The 24,606-nt window shown below is 42.1% G+C and overlaps 5 protein-coding genes across 5 annotated transcripts; 1 reads left to right on the forward strand and 4 right to left on the reverse strand. All coding sequences in view use genetic code 12, as the record gives it.

Annotated features, from left to right (window-relative positions):
* Nucleotides 1-269: 269 nt before the first annotated feature.
* On the forward strand, nucleotides 270-1,532 carry PICST_32922 (predicted protein; the record flags this gene model as incomplete). Its single annotated transcript, XM_001385510.1, has 1 exon — nucleotides 270-1,532. One exon carries the CDS (start codon nucleotides 270-272, stop codon nucleotides 1,530-1,532), a length of 1,263 nt encoding a protein of 420 aa, XP_001385547.2.
* Nucleotides 1,533-1,654: 122 nt separating this feature from the next.
* Nucleotides 1,655-2,274, reverse strand: TCT1 (Translationally controlled tumor protein homolog (TCTP)). The gene has a single exon (XM_001385842.1). The coding sequence runs from the start codon at nucleotides 2,238-2,240 to the stop codon at nucleotides 1,737-1,739; it is 504 nt and encodes a 167-aa protein (XP_001385879.1). The 5' UTR covers nucleotides 2,241-2,274; the 3' UTR covers nucleotides 1,655-1,736.
* A 414-nt stretch (nucleotides 2,275-2,688) lies between these two features.
* DAP2 (dipeptidyl aminopeptidase B) lies at nucleotides 2,689-5,462 on the reverse strand. The gene has a single exon (XM_001385843.1). It carries the CDS (start codon nucleotides 5,318-5,320, stop codon nucleotides 2,762-2,764), a length of 2,559 nt encoding a protein of 852 aa, XP_001385880.2. The 5' UTR covers nucleotides 5,321-5,462; the 3' UTR covers nucleotides 2,689-2,761.
* Nucleotides 5,463-6,040: 578 nt separating this feature from the next.
* SLN1 (histidine kinase osmosensor Osmolarity two-component system protein SLN1) lies at nucleotides 6,041-10,335 on the reverse strand. The gene is made up of 3 exons (XM_001385844.1): nucleotides 9,269-10,335; nucleotides 7,640-9,244; nucleotides 6,041-7,426 (listed from the first exon to the last, which is right to left on the reverse strand). The coding sequence occupies exons 1-3, from the start codon at nucleotides 9,984-9,986 to the stop codon at nucleotides 6,243-6,245; spliced, it is 3,507 nt and encodes a 1,168-aa protein (XP_001385881.2). The 5' UTR covers nucleotides 9,987-10,335; the 3' UTR covers nucleotides 6,041-6,242.
* Nucleotides 10,336-18,569: 8,234 nt separating this feature from the next.
* Nucleotides 18,570-22,616, reverse strand: HYR5.1 (hyphally regulated cell wall protein; the record flags this gene model as incomplete). The annotated part of the gene is made up of 4 exons (XM_001385845.1): nucleotides 18,570-18,698; nucleotides 18,740-18,751; nucleotides 18,963-19,408; nucleotides 21,464-22,616. Coding segments are annotated over 4 exons (1,740 nt in total), but the record flags the coding sequence as incomplete, so codon positions are not given.
* Between the last annotated feature and the right edge of the window lie 1,990 nt (nucleotides 22,617-24,606).

A 24,606-nucleotide genomic window follows, 5' to 3' on the forward strand; every position in this document is an offset into this window, starting at 1 on the left:
AGTCTAGTTTCAGACAGAGTAACTTCTACAGTATTTAAGAATTGATCTTGATCGCATTGGAAATTGAAACTTTTTCTGTGCGAAGAGCATCGAACAAATTATTGCAAATAAATTATTGCAAATAAAAAGGACAAAAAACTTATTGTAACTATAGTCAAAATTTTCAATACACACCATATACGATGACACAGGAGGTCAAGAAGAGGAGAACAGAGAAGAATTCAGATGTTGGAATTAACGATGTAAATCTTTTTCGATGCGAATACTTCATGATAAAGAAGAACAGAAGATGTGCTATGCGAAGAAAAGGTTCTCAAAAGTACTGTTCCGAACATATAATCTACAACGAAAGCAGCAGTATAGTAAACACCGATACGAAGCTCTCAGAGGATGAAAGGGTTCCGTGTCCTCTTGATGGAAAACATACAGTTTGGAAGAAGAATCTCGCTGTCCACTTGAAGAAATGTAATGCCAAACCGGTTGAGAGAACCGAAGAATGGTTCTCAAAGGACATCAACGTAAAATTAAAGAACCTGCTAGGCGAGACAGAAGATATTACGAGGTCAGAGGACAAAACTTTGGACGAAAAAGACCTCTACTCCAAGTACATTCCTATTATAGAAGGAATTAATTTCGAGCCTCTACAGTATCGAATCAGCGAACATTCAGGCTTGCAGCAGAGGTTGAACGAAGTCCTTATACAAAAGCATGCCTTGCAACAGTCCTCGTTGATCGGGAACATCAAAGATGCTAAGCTTTTACTGCCAAACAATACGTTTGTAGAATTTGGATGCGGAAAAGCCGAATTGCTGAGATTCGTCAACCTCTGTCTTCTCGATGATTTGAAGCAGAAGGTAAATAACGAGGTAACACTAGAAAACTATGGATATGGGTTCATAGATCGTGGAGTCAATAGGATGAAGATGGATAAGAAGATTTTAAAGGACTGCTTAGACTCTCCGATTGAAATAACACCCAGAATACAAAGAACTAGGATTGATATCAAGGATTTAGACTTGGACAAATTTATCAATAAGCTTCAACCTTCGAAGATTGTTGCAATCTCCAAACACTTGTGTGGTGCAGCCACCGATTTGACATTGAAACTGTTGCTCAATTCATCACTTTTATCTGATAATAGGGATAAGTTTGGCGGCCTATTAATTGCCATGTGCTGTAGGCATGTGTGCTCATATGACCAATTACTTCCTAAATCGCGAGAGTATCTTGCCGAGAAAGGTTTCAAGACTCCAGATTCGTTTCGAATACTCAAAAAGATGGTTTCATGGGCAGTGTGCAGTAAGAAAGAACACGCAAAGAATGTCGAGAGATTGGAAGCTGAGCATATAAGCCAATTGGATTACTCTAGTAGGGAGAGGTTGGGGTTTGTTGCTCGTAGATTAATTGACGAAAGCAGAGTATATGCATTGAAGTCCATGTTGAGTGGGTTTGAGGTGAAGATGTTCTGGTACGTCGAGAAGGATGTCACATTGGAAAATGTATGTCTCTATGTCGGCCAGGAGCCAATGTAACTTAGTAGAGTATGCTATCTAATATGAATAAATGTTCTGGGAAATATCCCTCTCCAGGATAAGATTGATGAATTTAATGTGAGATTACAATGGTGCTTTCGTTTCAATACAAAATAAAAAATGCGATGTTTTTGTCTTCAATTAAAATACTATGAACTAAATAAGAATTTCTAAACAATGCTTCGTACACTATACAGAGCATGCTTAGATCTTTTCAGCCTTGACACCGTGCTTCCAGATAGCAACGTATGGGGTGGTACCGTCTTCACGGTAGTTCAACAAGACAATCATGGCATCTGGGTCCATAGATTCACCTGTGTAGAAGTCCCAGTCGTTGAAAGAACCGACAATCTTCTTGACGTAGGCGGTGGCACCCTTTTCGAAAACTTCGACTTCTTCTGGGTTCTTTTCAGCCAAGTGAGCCTTGACAGCCTTCATGTAACCCTTGATGTAAGTCAAGAAAGACTTCTTGTCGAATTGAGTTTGTTGCAATCTGAAGGAGTAGACAACGTTGTTAACGGTTTCAGCACCGTCTTCAACGTCTTCATCACCGTCTTCAGCGGAAGGGTTGGCACCGATATCGATGTCACCGTTACCAACAGTGACCATAGCACAGTCAGCTTCGTAGATGACACCACCGACTTCCTTTACGTCGTAAGCGTCAGACAACAATTCGTCTCCAGAAATAACGTCAGTGTAAATAATCATGATGAGTAGCGGTCAATTGAACTTGTTCCTTGAGGGTCGGAAGAATGAAATGAAATCATCTGTTTCGAAAAAGTTTTTTTAATATACCACTTTGTTCAAATTTTTTTTCAGATGGCTCACGTGCCCTTGGAGATGGATTATCTTGACTTCCCAAATAGGTAATATGTGTATTCTTGAATTAGGTGGAAATGTGAGTATATAGTGGGAAGTGAATCAAATCATGTTTATGATACACATTTGGTTATGGGGAAGGTTGCAGATAGAAACGTCTTTCAACAGTCTTATTAAGGAGTCCAATATAGCTTTTCTACAAAGGTCTAGTGAAAAATAAAGCTTTCAACTTATTTCTGTAGAGAGAGGAAATGAAGTTTATCAGCATCTTAAAATCTTCTCTGATAGCAAATTTCAAAGTACCTTATAAATGACTCAAATAATACAAAACACAGGTACTTCTCATTTTCGTTATTATTGTTATTATTACTGTTATTACTATAAATGATGTACTGTTACATGTGAATTGCTTATGCAAACTCACCATTGAATGCTCTTCTTAAGAAAGTCAAAATACGATCGTACACAACCTTATTACCGTTGTGGTAACGAATAGAATGGTCGCTGTCTGGAAATATCATGAAGTCGAAGTTTTCAATGTTTCCCAAGTTGAACTCGTCAATTAATTTCAATGTATTCTGAACATGCACGTTATCATCCCCACTTCCATGGCCAATGAAAAACTTTTTGACGTGTTCAAAATTGGTTATATTATGAATGGAAGCAATTTCGTATCCCGCTGGATTTTCTTGAGGGGTTCTCATGTATCTTTCTGTGTAAATGGAGTCATACAACTTCCATTTGGTAACTGGTGCGATGGAAACTCCATAAGAAAACACTTTATGCTTAACATCAGTTTCAAGTGTTTTCAATGTAAGAAATCCTCCATATGACCATCCCCAAATAGCAATTCTATCAGAATCAACGTAACTCTTCTCTGACCATAATCTAGCAGCTGCTATTTGATCCAACGGTTCATACTTTCCTAATTTGTCGCGGACAATAAATTTGTACTGTGATCCCAAATCATCATTGTAGTTATTGTAGCCAGTACCTCTGCCGTCAACTGTAACCACAATAGCATTCAATTCAGCTGCAACAACCGAGCTGAAACTAACTGCAAAGTTCTTTGTTACAAGCTGAGAGCCTGGTCCACCATATACAAAAAATAACACCGGGTACTTATGACGACTATCAAAGTGTAATGGCAATGTCTCAATGGCATTCGCTTTGAAAATTTCACCAGTTTCTTCGTCTTGTAATTCAATAACTTCATATTTTACCTCAGGAATAAGGTAATCATCTAAATTGTCGATGACCTCTTGATTTGACTCAATAGTCTTGACATCCTTAAGAGAGGATAAATCAATCAACTTTTGATATGGAACTTCTGGACCTTCATAGGTCAATAATAAATATCTGGATCCAGATGAAAATGACCCAGCGAACCAACCTTCACCACTTGTGATATTTTCTACTTTTGGAAGTCCATTATTGGACTTGTCAAACAAACTAACTGAGTGGATGTGTCTTTCGACAGAAGATTTCATGGTACTGACAAAGTAAACTTTATTCTTGTTGAAATCAAATGCCTCAACTCCGCCTACCACTTCCCATTGGCCGTTGGTCAACAAGACACCTTCAGATGCGCTGGGGGGTGAGAAATAAGCCAAATGGTTGAAACCTCCTGAGACAACAGTGTCAACATAACCATCTTCTAAACGACCCAACGATTCATTTTTAGGAACAAACAAGGTATTAGAAGTTACTTCAAACCAGCTGTCATCAGCGGTTAAGCTTCTTACTATCTTGGATTCATTTTGAACACTGTCAACCAAAAATATTTCCAATAAATCACTAGCTCTGTTTGAAGTCTTAACCAACACAGATGAACCCACCCAAACAACCTCAGTAATTAATCTGTCCAGCGACACAATCTTCTCAGATTTCAATTCCAAAAGCTGATCTTTTTCGGTATCCAAGTCGTAAATAACCAACTCAACACTTGGGTTTGGGTACCCAGCCTTTGGATACTTGATTTGTACAACTTCCGGGTAGTCTTCATGGCCATTTTGAACGTAATAAGGAATAGTGAACTCAGGAACTTCGGTGTCATTTGACTTCAAAAAAGTAAATTTATCTCCACTTGGGGACCACCATAAAACAATATCGCCAGCAAAAACCTCTTCTTCGTAAACCCAGTCCGGCTTACCATTGAAGACCTGAGAACTTCCATCAAACGTGACCTGTTTGACTTCTCCAGATGCAATATTCTTCACATAGACATTATTGTCAAAAATAAATGCAATGTCGGTCGACTTTGGCGACCACGAAGTGACGGCCAACTTGCTTGTGGTGTCTAATATCGGAGTTATCGAGGATTCAGAGATATCGAGCAACCAATACAATGCAAAACTTGAATGTCTCCAGTTGTGTGTAGCGTTTGTTTTCAAGATTGCCTTTGTTAAGTCTGGAGACGCTATCAAGGACTCAATTTTGTACTCTGTATCGCTGTAGTTAAATGTGGAACCATTGTACAAAGTGAACAGATAGTCATCGTCAACAATAGACTTGATAGTATATTCTAAATGTCCGTTGGAGTCATCCTTTAACACATATGTACCCTTATCGCTTTCGATGGACAGTGGTTCGTGGATCCACTGTAACGATTTATAATTTGGTCTGAACTTTCCGTCTCTTACAGCAGAGAAGTTCAAGGGAATCTTTCCGGAACCATCCCATGCTACAGCCGGCCTGCTTTGCAATAATGGAGGCGAGTTGGCCTTCAACAATTGTTCGTATTCATGATGTAGTATTTCAGTGGTTCGCAAGTTTGTGATGGCAGTTATTAAGAAGGATGACCCCCATATCAAAATAGACAAAAGGACTCCAGAAATGAAGAAATTTTTGTAGTTGTAATGGTTGACCCGAGAACTAAACTCATTGTCGAGCTCCAGCTCATAGGATCGCCGAAAGTCTTTCTTCTTGACCTCCGGGACGTGAGCGTCACTATCGTACTTGTTGGTCATGTGAGATTAGAACTTTGAATATAGCAAAGAATGAGAAGTCTGGATATGATAAGAGGACGAAATCAGGCTGCTGAGCAGGAACTGACTATGTATCAATACCACGAAAAAGTATTCCAGATAATGAATGTATCTGGTAATTTTTAAATTCACAGCTTGCTTCAGATGGTTTGGAATAGTTGGGACGTCAGTTGCAGACGGAACGACTTATAAGACGTAGAGTGACAGTGGAGGCTGAATTTCTAGCCAGGAGGAGCCGCACCATTTGGTCCCAATGGAGATGTGAGCCAGGCATAGTAAAGCCTCAATCACGTGAAATTTCCGTACTTTATCTGCACTGTTCCACTCTAAAGCTCCGAAACATTTAGTGTGACAGCACACTAATTCTAGAGTGAAATCTAATTCTGAACGGTTGTCACCACAGTGTTGTGAAGAGTATAATTATGGCTCTTCTTCAGTTCAGTATTTATTTATTTTGTGTTTTGTCTGTTGTTGTGGAAGTCCTTTTCGCCGTTTGGCTTGCTTAAAACTACCTAATGTTAGGCGCATTTGAAAATGAGATTTTGCGCATACACAAAGCTATTAGACTCCCGCTTCTGGCAATTTTCAGTCCGAGTATTTTGCACCTAACATATTTAGTTGTCCGCTGAAAACCAGATTCCATAAAGGACATGATTCGACTGAAGATGACAAGTATCCGATCTTCTTTGCTTTTGAGACATTCTTCTTATTCCTATGTTTATTACACATTCTTCAATTTGAAGTAGAATTACTAAATTATAAATGATTATACATTGTAAATTGGCAACGAAAGAAATGAAAATTATAATGCTAATGAGGCGATGTTATTGGTGGAGCTCTTCGCCAATAGTTGAAATGTTACATTTGTGAGCTCATTTTGTTCTCTTTTCTTCGGTGTTTTTCTCTAAGCGCTGCTGCCAAGATTGGTTGGTGGGTATCCAAGACGCTTTTCGTCGCTTTGATGTGTTTGTGGTGTTGTAACTATCTCACTTAATAACACAGGACTGAACTCAACAATAATCTTCCTTAAGTTGGTTCTTCTGATAGGTTTGGATAGGAAGCCACTCATTCCACTATTAAGACACTCCTTGACGTTACTTTCATCTGCAAATGCAGTTAATGCAATGATGGGGTTCTCGAATCGTAAATTTGTCCTTATCATTCGCGTAGCCAAAAGACCATCGATTTTGGGCATCTGCACATCCATAAATATCAAATCAAAAATTTCATCCTTTTCAATCGACTCTTTGGTTAACTCTACTGCCTCAGCACCATTACAAGCCAATGTGATATTGGTGAAGCCTTCCAATTTGAGCATTCTCTTGATTACTTCTTGGTTTACCAGATTATCTTCCGCAACCAAGATTTTGAGATCTGACAAATCATCAAGTATGTTGTGATGTAGATCCAGGCGGTCACTGGCGTTCGCTGAATTTGCAGTTCCTGTAGATGACCTGGTTATAAGATGTGGTTTTTCATATGTGGTCCGAGGTGGGTCCACTTTTCCTAGTAATTGAAAGCTACCAGAACTTCCAGGAGAGTCTGAATTCTCTTGTCGAGGACTGTCCCCAGAGGAATCAGATCTGGGGACCGAATCTGTCCTTACCCTTGAAGGAGGTGGCTGTGGACGCAATGGAGACATTTCCACGAAGTCGTCTTTCTCACTAAGTTCGTCATTTTCGTACTCATGATGAGTCGGATTATCAACATCCATTGTTGAGTTCTTAAACGCAACCTTTCTATTAACTCTAGCTTTTGGATTGAATTCGTCTTCACAAAATTCGCCCATTTCGCTTTCGTCTACTAGTATCTCACCAGTTTGAGGTAATGGGACTGTGAATGTGAATATTGATCCAACGCCAATTGCCGACTTCAAAGTTAAGGTTCCTTTCATCATGGTAGCCAATTGTCTACAAATGGATAATCCCAACCCCGTACCACCATAACTTCTGGACAATGTTTGGTCACCTTGAACAAATGGTTCAAAAACCTTCTCCTGCAAAGCTGGCTCAATACCCGGACCCGTGTCTCTGACCTCTATCTGGACAACCCAAGTTTTTGGTTTGTACATATTTCTGATTCTAAATGCTTTATTGTTTTTTATCAATTCTGCCGTGGCCATAGGAGTAGCAATAAAAGAATTTCCTCTCTTGTTTTCAATTCGCTTTGGCCTGCCACTGCTTTGTGGTGTTAAATCTGGACGCTTCATCTTATTTGATCCAATCTGTTCTTCTTTTAGATGTTGAGCATTCGGTCTCGGTTGGTCATCTTCGAATTCTGTAATTGAATTTGAACTTGAACTAACAGGAAGCTTAGGTAAAGCTTTCATGTGGTTAAACTGAGATTCGAAAATCTTATTCTCATACTCTGTTGTAGAGATTGTCAGTAAACTAACTCTATCGGAGTCAAGATTCTTTGAGAGATCAGTGGAATCAGATGAATTGGATTTTACCGGACTCAATTCAATATCGTTCAGTCTTTCTTCAGGGAGTGCGGGTGTTGGCTTTCCGATCTTTGGAATCGGCTTTGTTTTGTAGTACGATGACATTATTGCTAGCGTAGAAGATGAGGTAGACTTTGCCATCCCTGTTGCTTCGTTAGAAGTTGAAGAATTTGGACTAGTCTTTGTGCCTTTTAAAACATGAACCTGTTTGTATCCATCTTGTTGAGATCTTTCTTTATCATACTCACCCAATAGTTTGAATGTAACTTCAACAGACCCATCAATTGGTGTGAATTTAAGTGAGTTGGAAACAAGATTCATTACAACTTGGATAATTCTATTGGAATCTCCATATAGGATCAACTTTCTGAAAATGTTGGGGCGAACCCAGATCTTGAAATTTACTCTTTGGTCCATGGCAAGCTTGCTGAAAATGGATTTCACTTGGTAAACAACCTCTAAAATTTGAAAATTAGACTTTTCCAATTTAGATCTATTCAAAGTATTTTTGGAATAGGTCAACAACTCGGTTAATATATGCAATAAAAGTTCTCCTGATCTGTGTATTAACTTCAAGGAATCTTGAATTCTTGTTTGGTCCTCTTCATCCATGGCAATCGAAGTCATTCCTAAAATACCGTTTAATGGAGTTCTCAATTCGTGAGAAATATTAGCAATGAATACAGTCTTCGCTTCATTCGCAGATTCTGCTTCGATTTTGGACGCTTCTAATTCCTTGGTTCTCAATTTCACTCTATCTTCCAAATGCGTGTACTGCTTGTCGAGTTCTTCTGTCATGATATTGAAAGCCTCAGAAAGCTCAGTGAATTCATCTTTGAAGAACTTCTTTGAGTTTGGAATTCTACCTGGAAGTCTAATTGCCGTCGAATACAAGGAACCAGAGGTACTGGTGTTAGACGTAGACTTCACGCTGTTTCTCTTATGCCTGTGATTCAATGTGGTATACGGAGGAGGAGGGTTGGATGAAGGTATTGGACTCGCAGCCGAACTATCCCTATCTTTTTGCTGCTTAAACTGTTTCTTTGACTTCGTGATCGCTTCCGTTGCTTCCTTAAGCTTTGTAATTGGTCGTATAAAGAAAACTGCCAATGGGAATGTAATAAGACACATGAACACACCAATTCCAATAACAACACCAATGATTATTTTTCTTAAATTGTTGACAGGCTGCAAAAATTTAGATCTTGCTTGCTCAATAATCACCGCCCATCTTGTGGTGGAATCTAATAGAATCTGGTTGAAGCCTATTGCAACATATTTGCCCGTAATTGACCTGACGTTGGTAGCAGATCCATATGTCCTTGAAAATGCCTCCTTCACCAGCGAAGAATCGTTAATATTGTAAACATTGTTAGGTGATAAAATATTGTCCTTAACTGGGAAAACGGTTTGGAAACCGATTACTTGACCTGTTTCGTCGGAATTGAAGGTGGTCGCACCGTCTTCAACGTCGCCATAGATTGGACGAAGAGCAATGACAATGTAATCAGCGGATGAATTGTTCGAAAACCCAGTAGTGTCATTAATAGCTGCTTGGATGCTCTGGGCTGATGCAATGACGGTTAAGTAACCTGATAATGAAGGGTCGTCCAAAATGATGGACGAGTTTGAATATATAGGCAAAGTGATACCCATGTAAAATGCAGAGTTTGGGTCTGTGCTGTTCCCTATTGGACCTGTGAAGTAAGGTTCGACATTATTGCTTGATTGTTGTAGCAATGATTGGGGTATCGTGGCGTTTTGCGCCAACGGATACAAGAAATCCATGGCCGGTTGTGAAATCGATGTGGCATTATTATAGCTTTCGGCAACGATTTCCAAATTTAAGTTATATAATCTGGCGGCAGCAAAGAGCTCTGAAGATATTAAGAACTGGTCAAGTGTGTTTTGAGCTTCGCTGAATATGGATGTGGTGATATTACCAGCTCTATAGGAAGATAATGGAGCGTATATGGAATCCTTAGTAGTCAACCAATACACCTGGTAGTATATATATTCTACGGCCTGCCTGACCTGAGTTGTTTTAAGTTGGGAGATGACTTCCAAACGTTCTGCTCTCAAATCACTCAAATTAGAGGAGAAATACACTGCTGTGACGATAGCCAAGATCAAGAGCGAGAAAAGGGACGCAAACCCCACAAGTATGATCAACTGGGGTCTGATACCGATCTTTAATCGTCTCATTTCGAATGTGTAACGAAGGCTATACCCAGTGTTGGTCTGTCATATATATTTGATTCGATGAATGTGAGATTAGTGTCTGGCTCGAAATAGATATCGAAAAGGAGATAACCAGCCGAAGTATTCAAATGATCACGATCAGTTGTCCTTATAAGTAGATATGTTTGACTCTTTTCAAAGCAAGTGTAGTGGGTCTGATCTGAGTGTTGTATCTTGTATGGTATTGTTGGTTCTGGCAAACAAAGGCAACAAGGCGCAAACAAACAGAAGAGGTGGAACTGATTGTAATAGTTTCAAGCAGTACTAGCAAAGATATAACGAAGCAAACACGGCCAGATAAACTGCACTATTTTGCAAGTGTTTTGGAGACTATAAAAGAATAAAGGAAAAGAAATAGAAGGTAATTTTGTATTCTATACCAACTCTATTTTTACACTCCAGATGTCTTTTGTGATCGTAATTTTTTGTTCCCGAAAAATTGAGAGCAGTTTCTTTTGCATACAAACGGCTGATTATGTCATACAGCTGATAGCTCAGAAGTGCACGAAGAGGGAAGTTGGCCGGAAAACGACAGCGTTGCTTTAGTAGGCAAACTTAGAGTGAGAAGGGGAACAAAAGATGTATGGCAATCGTTAGGGACAGCATCCCATTTAGTAAGGACAAGTAAGTACAGATAGCCTCTCTGAAGCATTCCTTCAGAATTCTGCCTCGCTACATACTCCAGTATTATGACGTCACGTGAATGGTTTATTCAATGACATCACAGAACATCGGGAAGGTTTGAAGAACAGCTCTCTTCGTGGATGAAAGCAGCTTCTTGCTTTTATTCTCTATTGATACAGACGGGTTGTTTCTCTTTTCTTTTCAAAATTGACTCATACTGATGCTTTAGTTTTCGTTTTGTAGATGCTCATGAATTACTGTAAGCGGAATAGTAATTACATCAACAAACCTGTACACCACATACAGCCACTGAATCTACGAACCTTGAACTATCAGAGCTTTTGAATTACATTTGCAGCTGCTGACTATGGAAAACATAACAATTGTTGGTGTCTATCATCCTCGATAAACAAGCTAGGGGTAATTTGCAAAGCCGTATATACTGTGCCAAACGAAACATCGTCCTAAAAAGCGTACCTCGTAGTTCTCTGTGCGTTGAGTGTACAGTTTCGATAGAGAAAGTTGTCGCTGACCTTCTATTACTCGGAAAGTGGATTTCAAATGAGCTTCTTTCATGAATTTACTGTATATGTGGCTCAGTGGAACCATACCGTAACTAGTCAACCTAGCCAAATCTAATGAATCGAAAAACTACACTCAATGAGCCATATCGATTTCTACGAGCAGATTATCTTATTATATATTAAGCTTTGTATGCAAAAATCCCAGTACTTTGAATATATCAAAAGTACTTCTATAAGAAATTGGAACGAATATAATGTTGGTAACGTCTATGAAAAGTGAATATGCGAAATGAGGTGTGATACGATGTATCTTGAAATGCTATTTTCCAAATGAAAATACCTGATAATTGACGAGATGCACTCGAACAGTGTAATTTGAAGTCTCATAAGACAACATGTAGAAATGAAATTAAATTTATGCGAGAAGTGAATTAATATTTGTCTAGATCATCAATAATGTGATTACACTGACGATCAAGACCGAAATTGTGGACTTTCTTCCAACAACCCTTCCAGCAGATCCTTCCAATGGTGATATAATAGAAGGTTCTCCACTTGGGGAAGTAGAGCCTACTCCAGAAGAAGGTGTCGAGCTTTCGCCAGAGCTTATATTGCTGGAGCCAGGTTCAGTACCAGATTCTGGGATTGGAGCTGGAGAGCTGGAAGAGTTCGAACCTGAACCTGACTCTTGTCCTGAACCAGAGTTGTCTGAACCTGAATTGTCTGGAACTGGGTTTTCTGAACTCGAATCAGTACCTACAGGAGAACTTGGAAGGGAGGCAGTGCTCGATGCCCAAGTGGTCTCCGATATGGTCGTTCCAGGGGCAGGTTCTGAACCTTCGCCAACATCCGTAGTTGAAGCAGTGACAGTAGTGTCGAATTCATTACTTGACGTGGTGACTGCAGTATCGAGTTCATTACTTGACGTGGTGACCGCAGTATCGAGTTCATTACTTGAAGTGGTGACCGCAGTATCGAGTCCAGTACTTGAAGTGGTGACCGCAGTATCGAGTCCAGTACTTGAAGTGGTGACCGCAGTATCGAGTCCAGTACTTGAAGTGGTGACCGCAGTATCGAGTCCAGTACTTGAAGTGGTGACCGCAGTATCGAGTTCATTACTTGAAGTGGTGACCGCAGTATCGAGTCCAGTACTTGAAGTGGTGGTCACAGTGTCGAGTTCAGCGGAGGAAGTCGTTCCCGTGTTGTCCTTTGTTTCTGGATTAGTGGAACTTACTGTAATTTCCACACAAGAACCTCTGTAGCAAACAGTCAGTACTGTAGTATCAACCGAAGTATAAGTCACTGTTTGTGAGTCGACTGGAGTGGAAGCACTCGTCGTATTCCAATATCCGCTGAAACTAGAAGATCCAGTAGAAACACTATTCTCGCCAGCAGTAGAGTATTCAGATAATCCACTTTCTGACGAAGACAAACTGATAGACGAAATAATTGTAGAAGACTCGAGGCTTGAAACTTCAGATGATGATTGCCCAGAAGGTTCAAAAGTAGATTCGCTGGACGACGATTCAACGGTCGAATGAACAGGAGATGCATCTACTGAAGTGGAGAAAGAAAACACGGAGGACGATTCAGATGTAGGTAAAACAAAAGAATCGGTGGAAGACTCGGTAAAAGATTCAGTTGAAGATACTTCGGAAGAAGAAACCTCGGTAGAAGATTCAATTGAGGACACACTGGAAGGCTCGGTCGAAGATACGGTGGAAGAGACTTCAGTAGAAGCCTCAGTCGAAGATTCGGTAAAAGACCCTGTGGAAGAAACCTCAGTTGATGACTCAGTTGAGGACTCAGTAGAAGACTCAGTCGAGTATTCAGTAGAGGACTCAGTTGAGGACTCAGTAGACGACACTTCAGTAGAAGACTCAGTCGAGGATTCAGTAGAGGACTCAGTTGAGGACTCAGTAGAAGAAACCTCAGTAGAAGATTCGGTAGAAGACTCAGTAGAAGACTCGGTAGAAGACACTTCAGTAGAGGACTCAGTCGAGGATTCAGTAGAGGACTCAGTTGAGGACTCAGTAGACGACACTTCAGTAGAAGACTCAGTCGAGGATTCAGTAGATGACACTTCAGTAGAAGACTCAGTAGAAGACTCAGTTGAGGACTCAGTTGAGGACCCAGTAGAAGAAACCTCAGTAGAAGATTCAGTTGAGGACTCAGTAGATGACACTTCAGTAGAGGACTCAGTAGAAGACTCAGTCGAGGATTCAGTAGAGGACTCAGTAGAAGACTCAGTCGAGGACTCAGTCGAGGATTCAGTAGAAGACTCTTTAGAAGATTCTGAGAATACAGACGACGTTGCCTCAAGAGATGTTGAAAAAGAGGTAACAGCTGAAGACTCGGTAGAGGACACTTCAGTAGACGATTCGGTTGCGGAAGACTCGGTTGAGGAAGATTCGGTTGAGGAAGATTCGGTTGAAGACTCAGTAGAAGAAACCTCAGTAGACGACACTTCAGTAGAAGACTCAGTAGAAGACTCAGTAGAAGACTCAGTAGAAGACACTTCAGTAGAAGACTCAGTCGAGGATTCAGTAGAGGACTCAGTTGAGGACTCAGTAGAAGAAACCTCAGTAGAAGATTCGGTAGAAGACTCAGTAGAAGACTCGGTAGAAGACACTTCAGTAGAGGACTCAGTCGAGGATTCAGTAGAGGACTCAGTTGAGGACTCAGTAGACGACACTTCAGTAGAAGACTCAGTCGAGGATTCAGTAGAGGACTCAGTTGAGGACTCAGTAGAAGAAACCTCAGTAGAAGATTCGGTAGAAGACTCAGTAGAAGACTCGCTAGAAGACACTTCAGTAGAGGACTCAGTCGAGGATTCAGTAGAGGACTCAGTTGAGGACTCAGTAGACGACACTTCAGTAGAAGACTCAGTCGAGGATTCAGTTGAGGACTCAGTAGAAGACTCAGTCGAGGACTCAGTCGAGGATTCAGTAGAGGACTCAGTAGAAGACTCAGTCGAGGATTCAGTAGACGACTCAGTTGAGGACTCAGTAGAAGAAACCTCAGTAGAAGATTCGGTAGAAGACTCAGTAGAAGACTCAGTTGAGGGTTCAGTAGAAGACTCAGTCGAGGATTCAGTAGACGACTCAGTCGAGGGTTCAGTAGAGGACTCAGTTGAGGACTCAGTAGAAGAAACCTCAGTAGAAGACTCGGTAGAAGACACTTCAGTAGAGGACTCAGTTGAGGACTCAGTAGAAGACTCAGTCGAGGATTCAGTAGACGACTCAGTTGAGGACTCAGTAGAAGAAACCTCAGTAGAAGATTCGGTAGAAGAATCAGTAGAAGACTCGGTAGAAGACACTTCAGTAGAGGACTCAGTAGACGACACTTCAGTAGAAGACTCAGTAGACGACACTTCAGTAGAAGAAACCTCAGTAGAGGACTCAGTAGACGACTCAGTAGACGACACTTCAGTAGAAGACTCAGTAGACGACACTTCAGTAGAAGAAACCTCAGTAGAAGACTCAGTAGAAGAAACCTCAGTAGAAGACTCAGTTGTGGACTCAGTTGAGGACTCAGTAGAAGACTCAGTCGAGGATTCAGTAGAAGACTCAGTAGAGGACTCAGTAGAAGAAACTTCAGTAGAAGATTCAGTTGAGGACTCAGTAGAGGATTCAGTTGAGGACTCAGTTGAGGACTCCGTAGACGACACTTCAGCAGAAGATTCAGTAGAAGACTCAGTAGAAGACACTTCAGTAGAAGACTCAGTCGAGGACTCAGTAGAGGACTCAGTAGAAGAAACCTCAGTAGAAGATTCGGTAGAAGATTCGGTTGAAGACACTTCACTAGACGATTCAGTAGAAGAAACCTCAGTGAAAGATTCGGTAGAGGACTCAGTAGAAGACACAGTTGAAGATTCATCACTTGGAAGAACAATAATAACTGTATCAGTACCTCCAACAGTATCTATTACTGTTACTGTAACTGTAACAGTGCCGCTCCACGTTGAAACAACAGTGGTTACGTTATCTAACTCAGAAGATTCGGTAGAAGATTCGGTAGAAGACTCAGTAGAGGACTCAGTTGAGGATTCAGTAGAAGAAACCTCAGTAGATGATTCAGTTGAGGATTCAGTTGAGGACTCAGTAGAAGAGTCAGTAGAAGACACTTCAGTAGAAGACTCAGTAGAAGACTCAGTTGAGGACTCAGTAGAAGACACTTCAGAAGACTCAGTAGAAGATTCGATCGAAGACTCGGTAGACGATTCAGTAGAAGATACTTCAGTAGAAGACTCAGTAGAGGATACTTCAGTAGAAGACTCAGTAGAGGATTCGATCGAAGACTCGGTAGACGATTCAGTAGAAGATACTTCAGTAGAAGACTCAGTAGAGGATTCGATCGAAGACTCGGTAGACGATTCAGTAGAAGACTCAGTAGAAGACTCAGTAGAAGACACTTCAGTCGAGGATTCAGTAGCAGACACTTCAGTAGAAGATTCGATCGAAGACTCGGTAGACGATTCAGTAGAAGACACTTCAGTAGAAGACTCAGTAGAAGACTCAGTTGAGGACTCAGTAGAAGACACTTCAGTAGAAGACTCAGTCGAGGACTCAGTAGAGGACTCGGTTGAGGACCCAGTAGAAGAAACCTCAGTAGAAGATTCAGTTGAGGACTCAGTAGAAGACTCAGTCGAGGACTCAGTCGAGGATTCAGTAGAGGACTCAGTTGAGGACTCAGTAGAAGAAACCTCAGTAGAAGATTCGGTAGAAGATTCGATCGAAGACTCGGTAGACGATTCAGTAGAAGATACTTCAGTAGAAGACTCAGTAGAAGACTCAGTAGAAGACACTTCAGTCGAGGATTCAGTTGACGACTCAGTAGAAGATTCAGTTGACGACTCAGAAGAGGACTCCTCGGTTGGAACAACAACGATTACTGTATCTGTACCGCCTATAGTATCCGTGATTGTAACTGTAGTAGTGATTGTTCCGGTCCATGTAGAAATAACAGTGGTCTCCTCGTTAGATGGAACTTCGACAATGACGGTGTCAGTGCCGCCTTGGGTGTCTGTAATAGTGACAGTAGTCGTCTCGGTACCAGTCCAGGTCGAAGTAAGAGTGGTCTGACTGTTTGGAGTAGAAGGAACTTCAACAATGACAGTGTCAGTGCCTCCCTGTGTATCGGTCAAAGTAAGTGTGGTAGTATCTATTCCGGTCCAGGTAGAAGTAACTGTAGTCGTTGGGTTTGGTGGAACAACAATAATAACAGTGTCTGTACCACCCACGGTATCCGTAACAGTAACAGTAGTAGTTATTGTACCAATCCATGTAGAAACAACAGTGGTTTCCTCGTTAGATGGAACTTCAACAATGACTGTGTCAGTGCCGCCTTGGGTGTCTGTAATAGTAACTGTGGTAGTTTCAGTTCCAGTCCAAGTAGAAGTAAGAGTGGTTTGTGAATTGGTAGGAACTTCAACGATGACAGTGTCAGTGCCTCCTTGTGTGTCGGTCAACGTAACAGTGGTAGTTTCAGTACCAGTCCAGGTCGAGGTAAGAGTAGTCTGTTCATTAGATGGAACTTCAACAATGACAGTGTCAGTGCCTCCCTGGGTGTCTGTAATTGTGACAGTAGTCGTCTCGGCTCCAGTCCAAGTAGAGGTAACAGTGGTTTGTGCGTTGGAAGGAACTTCGATAATCACTGTATCCGTACCTCCCTCGGTGTCAGTAATAGTGAAAGATGACGTCTCAGTACCAGTCCATGTGGTAGTGATTGTTGTCTCCTCGTTTGTAGTTACCTTAGCAGTTGTAGAATCACTGGATGGAACAACAACGATAACAGTGTCTGTTCCGCCAACAGTGTCAGTAATAGTAACTGTCGTTGTAACTGTACCAGTCCAAGTAGAAGTAAGGGTAGTATCAGAGTTAGAAGGAACTTCAACAATGACGGTGTCAGTGCCTCCTTGTGTGTCTGTCAATGTTATAGTGGTAGTATCTGTTCCAGTCCAGGTCGAAGTGAGAGTAGTCTGTTCGTTAGATGGAACTTCAACAATCACGGTGTCAGTGCCGCCTTGGGTGTCTGTAATAGTGACAGTAGTCGTCTCGGTACCAGTCCAGGTCGAAGTAAGAGTGGTCTGACTATTTGGAGTAGAAGGAACTTCAACAATGACAGTGTCAGTGCCTCCCTGTGTATCGGTCAAAGTAAGTGTGGTAGTATCTATTCCGGTCCAGGTAGAAGTAACTGTAGTCGTTGGGTTTGGTGGAACAACAATAATAACAGTGTCTGTACCACCCACGGTATCCGTAACAGTAACAGTAGTAGTTATTGTACCAATCCATGTAGAAACAACAGTGGTTTCCTCGTTAGATGGAACTTCAACAATGACAGTGTCAGTGCCGCCTCGGGTGTCTGTAATAGTAACTGTAGTCGTCTCGGTTCCTGTCCAGGTCGAAGTAAGAGTGGTCTGACTGTTTGGAGTAGAAGGAACTTCAACAATGACAGTGTCAGTGCCTCCTTGCGTGTCGGTCAACGTAACAGTGGTAGTTTCAGTACCAGTCCAGGTCGAAGTGAGAGTAGTCTGTTCGTTAGATGGAACTTCAACAATGACAGTGTCAGTACCGCCAACTGTGTCGGAAATAGTAACTGTAGTCGTCTCGGTTCCTGTCCAGGTCGAAGTAAGAGTGGTCTGACTGTTTGGAGTAGAAGGAACTTCAACAATGACAGTGTCAGTGCCTCCTTGTGTGTCGGTTAACGTAACAGTGGTAGTTTCAGTACCAGTCCAGGTCGAAGTGAGAGTAGTCTGTTCGTTAGATGGAACTTCAACAATGACAGTGTCAGTACCTCCAACTGTGTCGGAAATAGTAACTGTAGTCGTCTCGGTTCCTGTCCAGGTCGAAGTAAGAGTGGTCTGACTGTTTGGAGTAGAAGGAACTTCAACAATGACAGTGTCAGTGCCTCCTTGCGTGTCGGTTAACGTAACAGTGGTAGTTTCAGTACCAGTCCAGGTCGAAGTGAGAGTAGTCTGTTCGTTAGATGGAACTTCAACAATGACAGTGTCAGTACCTCCAACTGTGTCGGAAATAGTAACTGTAGTTGTCTCGGTTCCTGTCCAGGTCGAAGTAAGAGTGGTCTGACTGTTTGGAGTAGAAGGAACTTCAACAATGACAGTGTCAGTGCCTCCTTGTGTGTCGGTTAACGTAACAGTGGTAGTTTCAGTACCAGTCCAGGTCGAACTGAGAGTAGTCTGTTCGTTAGATGGAACTTCAACAATGACAGTGTCAGTACCGCCAACTGTGTCGGAAATAGTAACTGTAGTCGTCTCGGTTCCTGTCCAGGTCGAAGTAAGAGTGGTCTGACTGTTTGGAGTAGAAGGAACTTCAACAATGACAGTGTCAGTGCCTCCTTGTGTGTCGGTCAACGTAACAGTGGTAGTTTCAGTACCAGTCCAGGTCGAAGTGAGAGTAGTCTGTTCGTTAGATGGAACTTCAACAATTACGGTGTCAGTGCCTCCTTGTGTGTCGGTTAACGTAACAGTGGTTGTTTCGGTACCAGTCCAGGTCGAAGTGAGAGTAGTCTGTTCGTTAGATGGAACTTCAACAACAACAGTGTCAGTACCACCTTGGGTGTCTGTCAATGTTAAGGTTGTAGTATCTACTCCGGTCCAGGTAGAAGTAACTGTAGTGGTTGGATTTGGTGGGACAACGACGATAACTGTATCAGTTCCACCTACGGTATCAGTTACAGTAACAGTAGTAGTTACAGTTCCGATCCATGTAGAAATAACAGTTGTCTCTACGTTTGAAGGGACTTCAACAATGACAGTGTCAGTACCTCCAACTGTGTCGGAAATAGTAACTGTGGTAGTTTCAGTACCAGTCCAGGTCGAAGTAAGAGTTGTCTGACTGTTTGGAGTAGAAGGAACTTCAACAATGACAGTGTCAGTGCCACCTAAGGTATCCGTTAATGTAACAGTAGTAGTTTCTGTTCCGGTCCAGGTGGATGTGAGAGTTGTTTGACTGTTTGCAGTGGTTGGAACTTCAATAATAACGGTATCGGTTCCTCCTGGCGTGTCGGTCACTGTTGTAGTAGTGATATCAGAACCAGTCCACGTACTAGTAAGAGTTGTTTGAATGTTTGCAGTGGATGGAACTTCGACTATTACAGTGTCGGTACCACCAACTGTGTCCGAAATAGTAACAGTAGTAATTTCAGTACCAGTCCAAGTCGAAGTAACAGTAGTCTGGGCATTAGACGGAACTTCAACAACAACAGTATCAGTACCACCTTGGGTGTCTGTCAATGTTAAGGTTGTAGTATCTACTCCGGTCCAGGTAGAAGTAACTGTAGTGGTTGGATTTGGTGGAACAACGATGACAACTGTATCAGTACCTCCTACGGTATCCGTAACAGTTACAGTAGTAGTTTCAGTGCCAATCCAAGTTGACACAACAGTTGTCTGAGGGTTGGAAGGAACTTCAACAATGACAGTGTCAGTACCTCCAACTGTGTCGGAAATAGTAACTGTAGTTGTCTCGGTTCCTGTCCAGGTCGAAGTAAGAGTGGTCTGACTGTTTGGAGTAGAAGGAACTTCAACAATGACAGTGTCAGTGCCTCCTTGTGTGTCGGTCAACGTAACAGTGGTAGTTTCAGTACCAGTCCAGGTCGAAGTGAGAGTAGTCTGTTCGTTAGATGGAACTTCAACAATGACAGTGTCAGTACCTCCAACTGTGTCGGAAATAGTAACTGTAGTTGTCTCGGTTCCTGTCCAGGTCGAAGTAAGAGTGGTCTGACTGTTTGGAGTAGAAGGAACTTCAACAATGACAGTGTCAGTGCCTCCTTGTGTGTCGGTTAACGTAACAGTGGTAGTTTCAGTACCAGTCCAGGTCGAAGTGAGAGTAGTCTGTTCGTTAGATGGAACTTCAACAATGACAGTGTCAGTACCCCCAACTGTGTCGGAAATAGTAACTGTGGTAGTTTCAGTACCAGTCCAGGTCGAAGTAAGAGTGGTCTGACTGTTTGGAGTAGAAGGAACAACAACAATTACTGTGTCCGTTCCGCCGACTGTGTCCGAAATAGTAACTGTGCTGGTGACAGTACCTGTCCATGTAGAAATAACAGTAGTCTCCTCGTTAGATGGAACTTCAACAATGACAGTGTCAGTACCGCCGACTGTGTCGGAAATAGTAACTGTGGTGGTTTCAGTTCCGGTCCAGGTCGAGGTGAGAGTGGTTTGTTCATTGGAAGGGACTTCAACTACAACTGTGTCAGTGCCTCCTTGTGTATCGGTTAACGTGACAGTGGTAGTTTCGGTACCAGTCCAGGTCGAAGTGAGAGTGGTTTGTTCATTGGAAGGGACTTCAACTACAACTGTGTCAGTACCGCCGACTGTGTCGGAAATAGTAACTGTGGTAGTTTCAGTACCAGTCCAGGTCGAAGTAAGAGTGGTCTGACTGTTTGGAGTAGAAGGAACAACAACAATTACTGTGTCCGTTCCGCCGACTGTGTCTGAAATAGTAACTGTGCTGGTGACAGTACCAGTCCAGGTAGAAATAACAGTAGTCTCCTCGTTAGATGGAACTTCAACAATGACAGTGTCAGTACCGCCGACTGTGTCGGAAATAGTAACTGTGGTAGTTTCAGTACCAGTCCAGGTCGAAGTAAGAGTAGTCTGTTCGTTAGATGGAACTTCAACAATGACAGTATCAGTACCCCCAACTGTGTCGGAAATAGTAACTGTGGTAGTTTCAGTACCAGTCCAGGTCGAAGTAAGAGTGGTCTGACTGTTTGGAGTAGAAGGAACAACAACAATTACTGTGTCCGTTCCGCCGACTGTGTCCGAAATAGTAACTGTGCTGGTGACAGTACCTGTCCATGTAGAAATAACAGTAGTCTCCTCGTTAGATGGAACTTCAACAATGACAGTGTCAGTACCGCCGACTGTGTCGGAAATAGTAACTGTGGTGGTTTCAGTTCCGGTCCAGGTCGAGGTGAGAGTGGTTTGTTCATTGGAAGGGACTTCAACTACAACTGTGTCAGTGCCTCCTTGTGTATCGGTTAACGTGACAGTGGTAGTTTCGGTACCAGTCCAGGTCGAAGTGAGAGTGGTTTGTTCATTGGAAGGGACTTCAACTACAACTGTGTCAGTGCCTCCTTGTGTATCGGTTAACGTGACAGTGGTAGTTTCGGTACCAGTCCAGGTCGAAGTGAGAGTAGTCTGTTCGTTAGATGGAACTTCAACAATCACGGTGTCAGTGCCTCCAACTGTGTCAGTAACAGTGACGGTGGTAGTTTGAGAACCTGTCCAAGTAGAAGTTACTGTAGTTGTTGGGTTTGAAGGACACAGTACAGTAATAGTTGAAGTAGATGTGAACCAAGAATAATTGGTATCTGTGGAAACAAGGATTTGATCGACTTCTGAACAAGTGAATCCAGCAGTATTCGTAGTTGCTACTGTGGTCGTAGTTACGGTCGGACTGGTTCCTGGTGCAGGGGGAAGCGTTTTACATTGCTTACAAATCGAAGGAACTGGGTTTGGAGGAGGTCCTGAGTAGGAAACTGCACCGAAGAGAACCGAAGCTAATCCAACATCGTCGTCAGTGACAATGGAGAAAAGAGATGGATTGTAGCCTTTACCAATGTTGAAGTTCATGGCCAACACACCTGCACCTTTAAGAGTCAAAATACCTGTGGTAGTACTATATGTGTAACCTGTGAGCAATGGAGGAATATTGACAAGTGGAATATCTAAACCAATCTTGTTTCCGTTACCGAACCCAGCCACAGTATAAGTTTTAGGGGCACTAATGGCGGTGGCTCTGATTGAGGAGGCAGAGTCTTCCAAATAGAAGACTTGATTTGTATCGATGTTCAATAGAGTATTAGAGAAGAAGATACTAGAGTCTTCGACTAAAGTAATACAACCAGTACCTGCGATATTTGTCGTCTGGGTATATAGTTCATTGTAAAAACAAATTTGGCCATTGTTGTTAATCGTACTACCAATGGTACCCAAATTAACAGGACCAGTCGTTCTGGTATTTTGGTAGAAGACCAATAAACCATTATTGTTCCAGACTGGAGTGGTAATCAGGATGCTGGGAATACCAACTGATCCATCGGCACCTAAGTACATTTCACCATTATTTGTAAACGAGATACCGACAAGATTGTATGTTGGAGCGAGTAAAGATTGAATGGCATTAAAGGCGATAACACCATCATTTGTAAGAGAACCCAGCAAAAGGGTTACTTGTAAGGAAAGTAAAGGATTGAGACCTGTGATGTATAAACCAGAGCCTGTGCCCACGTCGACATTACCTGCAAAGGCTGTTACTACGTTATCAATGATGGACCAATAAACACCATCATTAATGATAGTGTCACCCAATCCAAGAGATATGGTACCACGACTGACAGTATCTTGAGTGATGGTCCTAGCCACCACTCCTGAGATCAAGCAGAATGCAGCTGCGAAATAATTTCGAAATAACATTATTACCCGGCCGCAAAAGGTATAATCGAGCTATATGATTTCTTCCAAAATGTTTGTTCAAAGTAAGCAAATGGCAGAAGCTATATATAATTACATGTCGAACTTGGATTGCAAGAGGACTACGAATCACTTTGGGCTAAATTGCCGTGAAATTCTCTACCCACCGTCTACCCCCATCCAAAGTTTGGCAGACATAGGATAGATGCAAAAGATTTTTGGACCAAACCGAAATAATATTCACAAAAATATTTTTGTGGAAGCAACAGCAACATGCACAAGAACACCCACTCCGGCGAGTTTTGTTGAAGATCGACTCTATTTTAATTTTTCAAGAAGAGAGAGTGAATTGACACAGGATTAAGACGATTATACTCGTACCATTGGTCGCCCTGTTTGAGTCTAACGGATTGCAATGGGCACACCACCTATCAGCCCAGAGCCACTAATGATACCGACAAAATAGACAAAAGAAGGCATTGATGTAAAGCGATTAGTGGTGGCTTATTAGAACTCTGATTCCGGTAATAGCATAGGTGTGTGTTGCTATTAGATATCAAAACCACTTGATCAGTGGCTCCCAGTAGTAGAAGAGACTATGCATTCATTACAAGTCCCTGGTTGATCTCAAGGATGATACGGCAACTGCGGCTGATATCTGCTGCCTAGTGTATCCGATCCATGCATAATTGTGGAACAGGCTAGACTAACTAATCCCATGCTACCCCTTATCTAATTGTAAGGACCCTACAGAGAAGCTTAAAGAAAATGCAGAGCAATTGATTTTCATTTCAAGCTACTGTGATAATTTGACGTGTGTACTGTGTGCACACTGAACCCTTTAAAACCTACAGCGTAGACGCGAACGGCCTGCCTCGTTCAATTACCGTTCTTTGGCGAACTGCGATTGAAACCCATTACTCGCATAACCTAGGTGTGACCCTACAGTGCCCGCCTAACAATTTAGCTAATTGTTATGTTTAGCGCCCCAGAACTAAAATGTTTGTTGTATATTTGTTGAAAAAAAATGGTAGCAGTCGGTCTTGAGCCTATTGCCCTCTCGCGCTCCAGAACTGTTCGGAACTCTTTTCAATAATGGGAAACAGTTGTATCACCAACCAGGCTGGTCAATCCCAAGACGCTTCACTTCTTCTGAACATTGTTTGGTTTGAATTGTTTTCTATGAAAAAAATGTTGCCCTCAGCTAATGACGGACGTCGCTAGAATGAGGCGAGAATTAGTTTTGTGCCAACTAAGGTTAAGCCTTCGGGCCTCATTATTTGCTCGGCTAAACCAACCAACCTAAAGTTGGGCGAGGTAGGTACCGAAGCCAGTTCACGTGCGTTTGTGTATGGGTAAATCTTTGAAAACTCTGCTTCTAGGTGGTGCTATCGAAGCATCGCTCATGCAATATTCCCTGCCTACAAAAATGGTAATGCTTGAGATCTGGGCTCTTAGGTAAGCCATGATTGATAAATATATGCGAAAATACAGAAAGAGAAAATGGAAGAGTCGCTCCATGTATGTGCGCCAGATTCAAGCCAGAAACAATACATGTAGCCAAACAAATGCAGATGGTTCTGACGCTTTGTTAATGGGGATGCCTGGAATCTCATTGTGATCCGGGTGGTGACAGAATCAAGTTTATCTGGCTTAGGACTCGTTTGTAAACTCTAATTTCAAGATCTAAGGGTAGTTCAAGCATGAAAGCTGCAGGGAAATCCTTTGTAATTCTATTTACCAAGAAATTTCATTGATGTGCCCATTTGCTACTGTGGAAAAATGTCAAACGGCGCCACGCCAATAGCATATGTAAGGAAGTTGACGCAATCTGCTGGTCAAGTCTTCCACGGTAATGGAATTGTCCATCCACATGAACAAAGTCCAACACTTGCATTCTGTATTGCCTTCGTACCAGCATCGTCGTCCTACGATTTGGGCAGTGTAGAGAACGGACAGCAAGGGTTTCAGTTTATAGAATCACTGTGAAGGG

Source organism: Scheffersomyces stipitis, chromosome 6 (genome assembly GCF_000209165.1).
Source record: "Scheffersomyces stipitis CBS 6054 chromosome 6, complete sequence".
In the NCBI taxonomy this organism is placed as follows: Eukaryota; Fungi; Ascomycota; class Pichiomycetes; order Serinales; family Debaryomycetaceae; genus Scheffersomyces; species Scheffersomyces stipitis.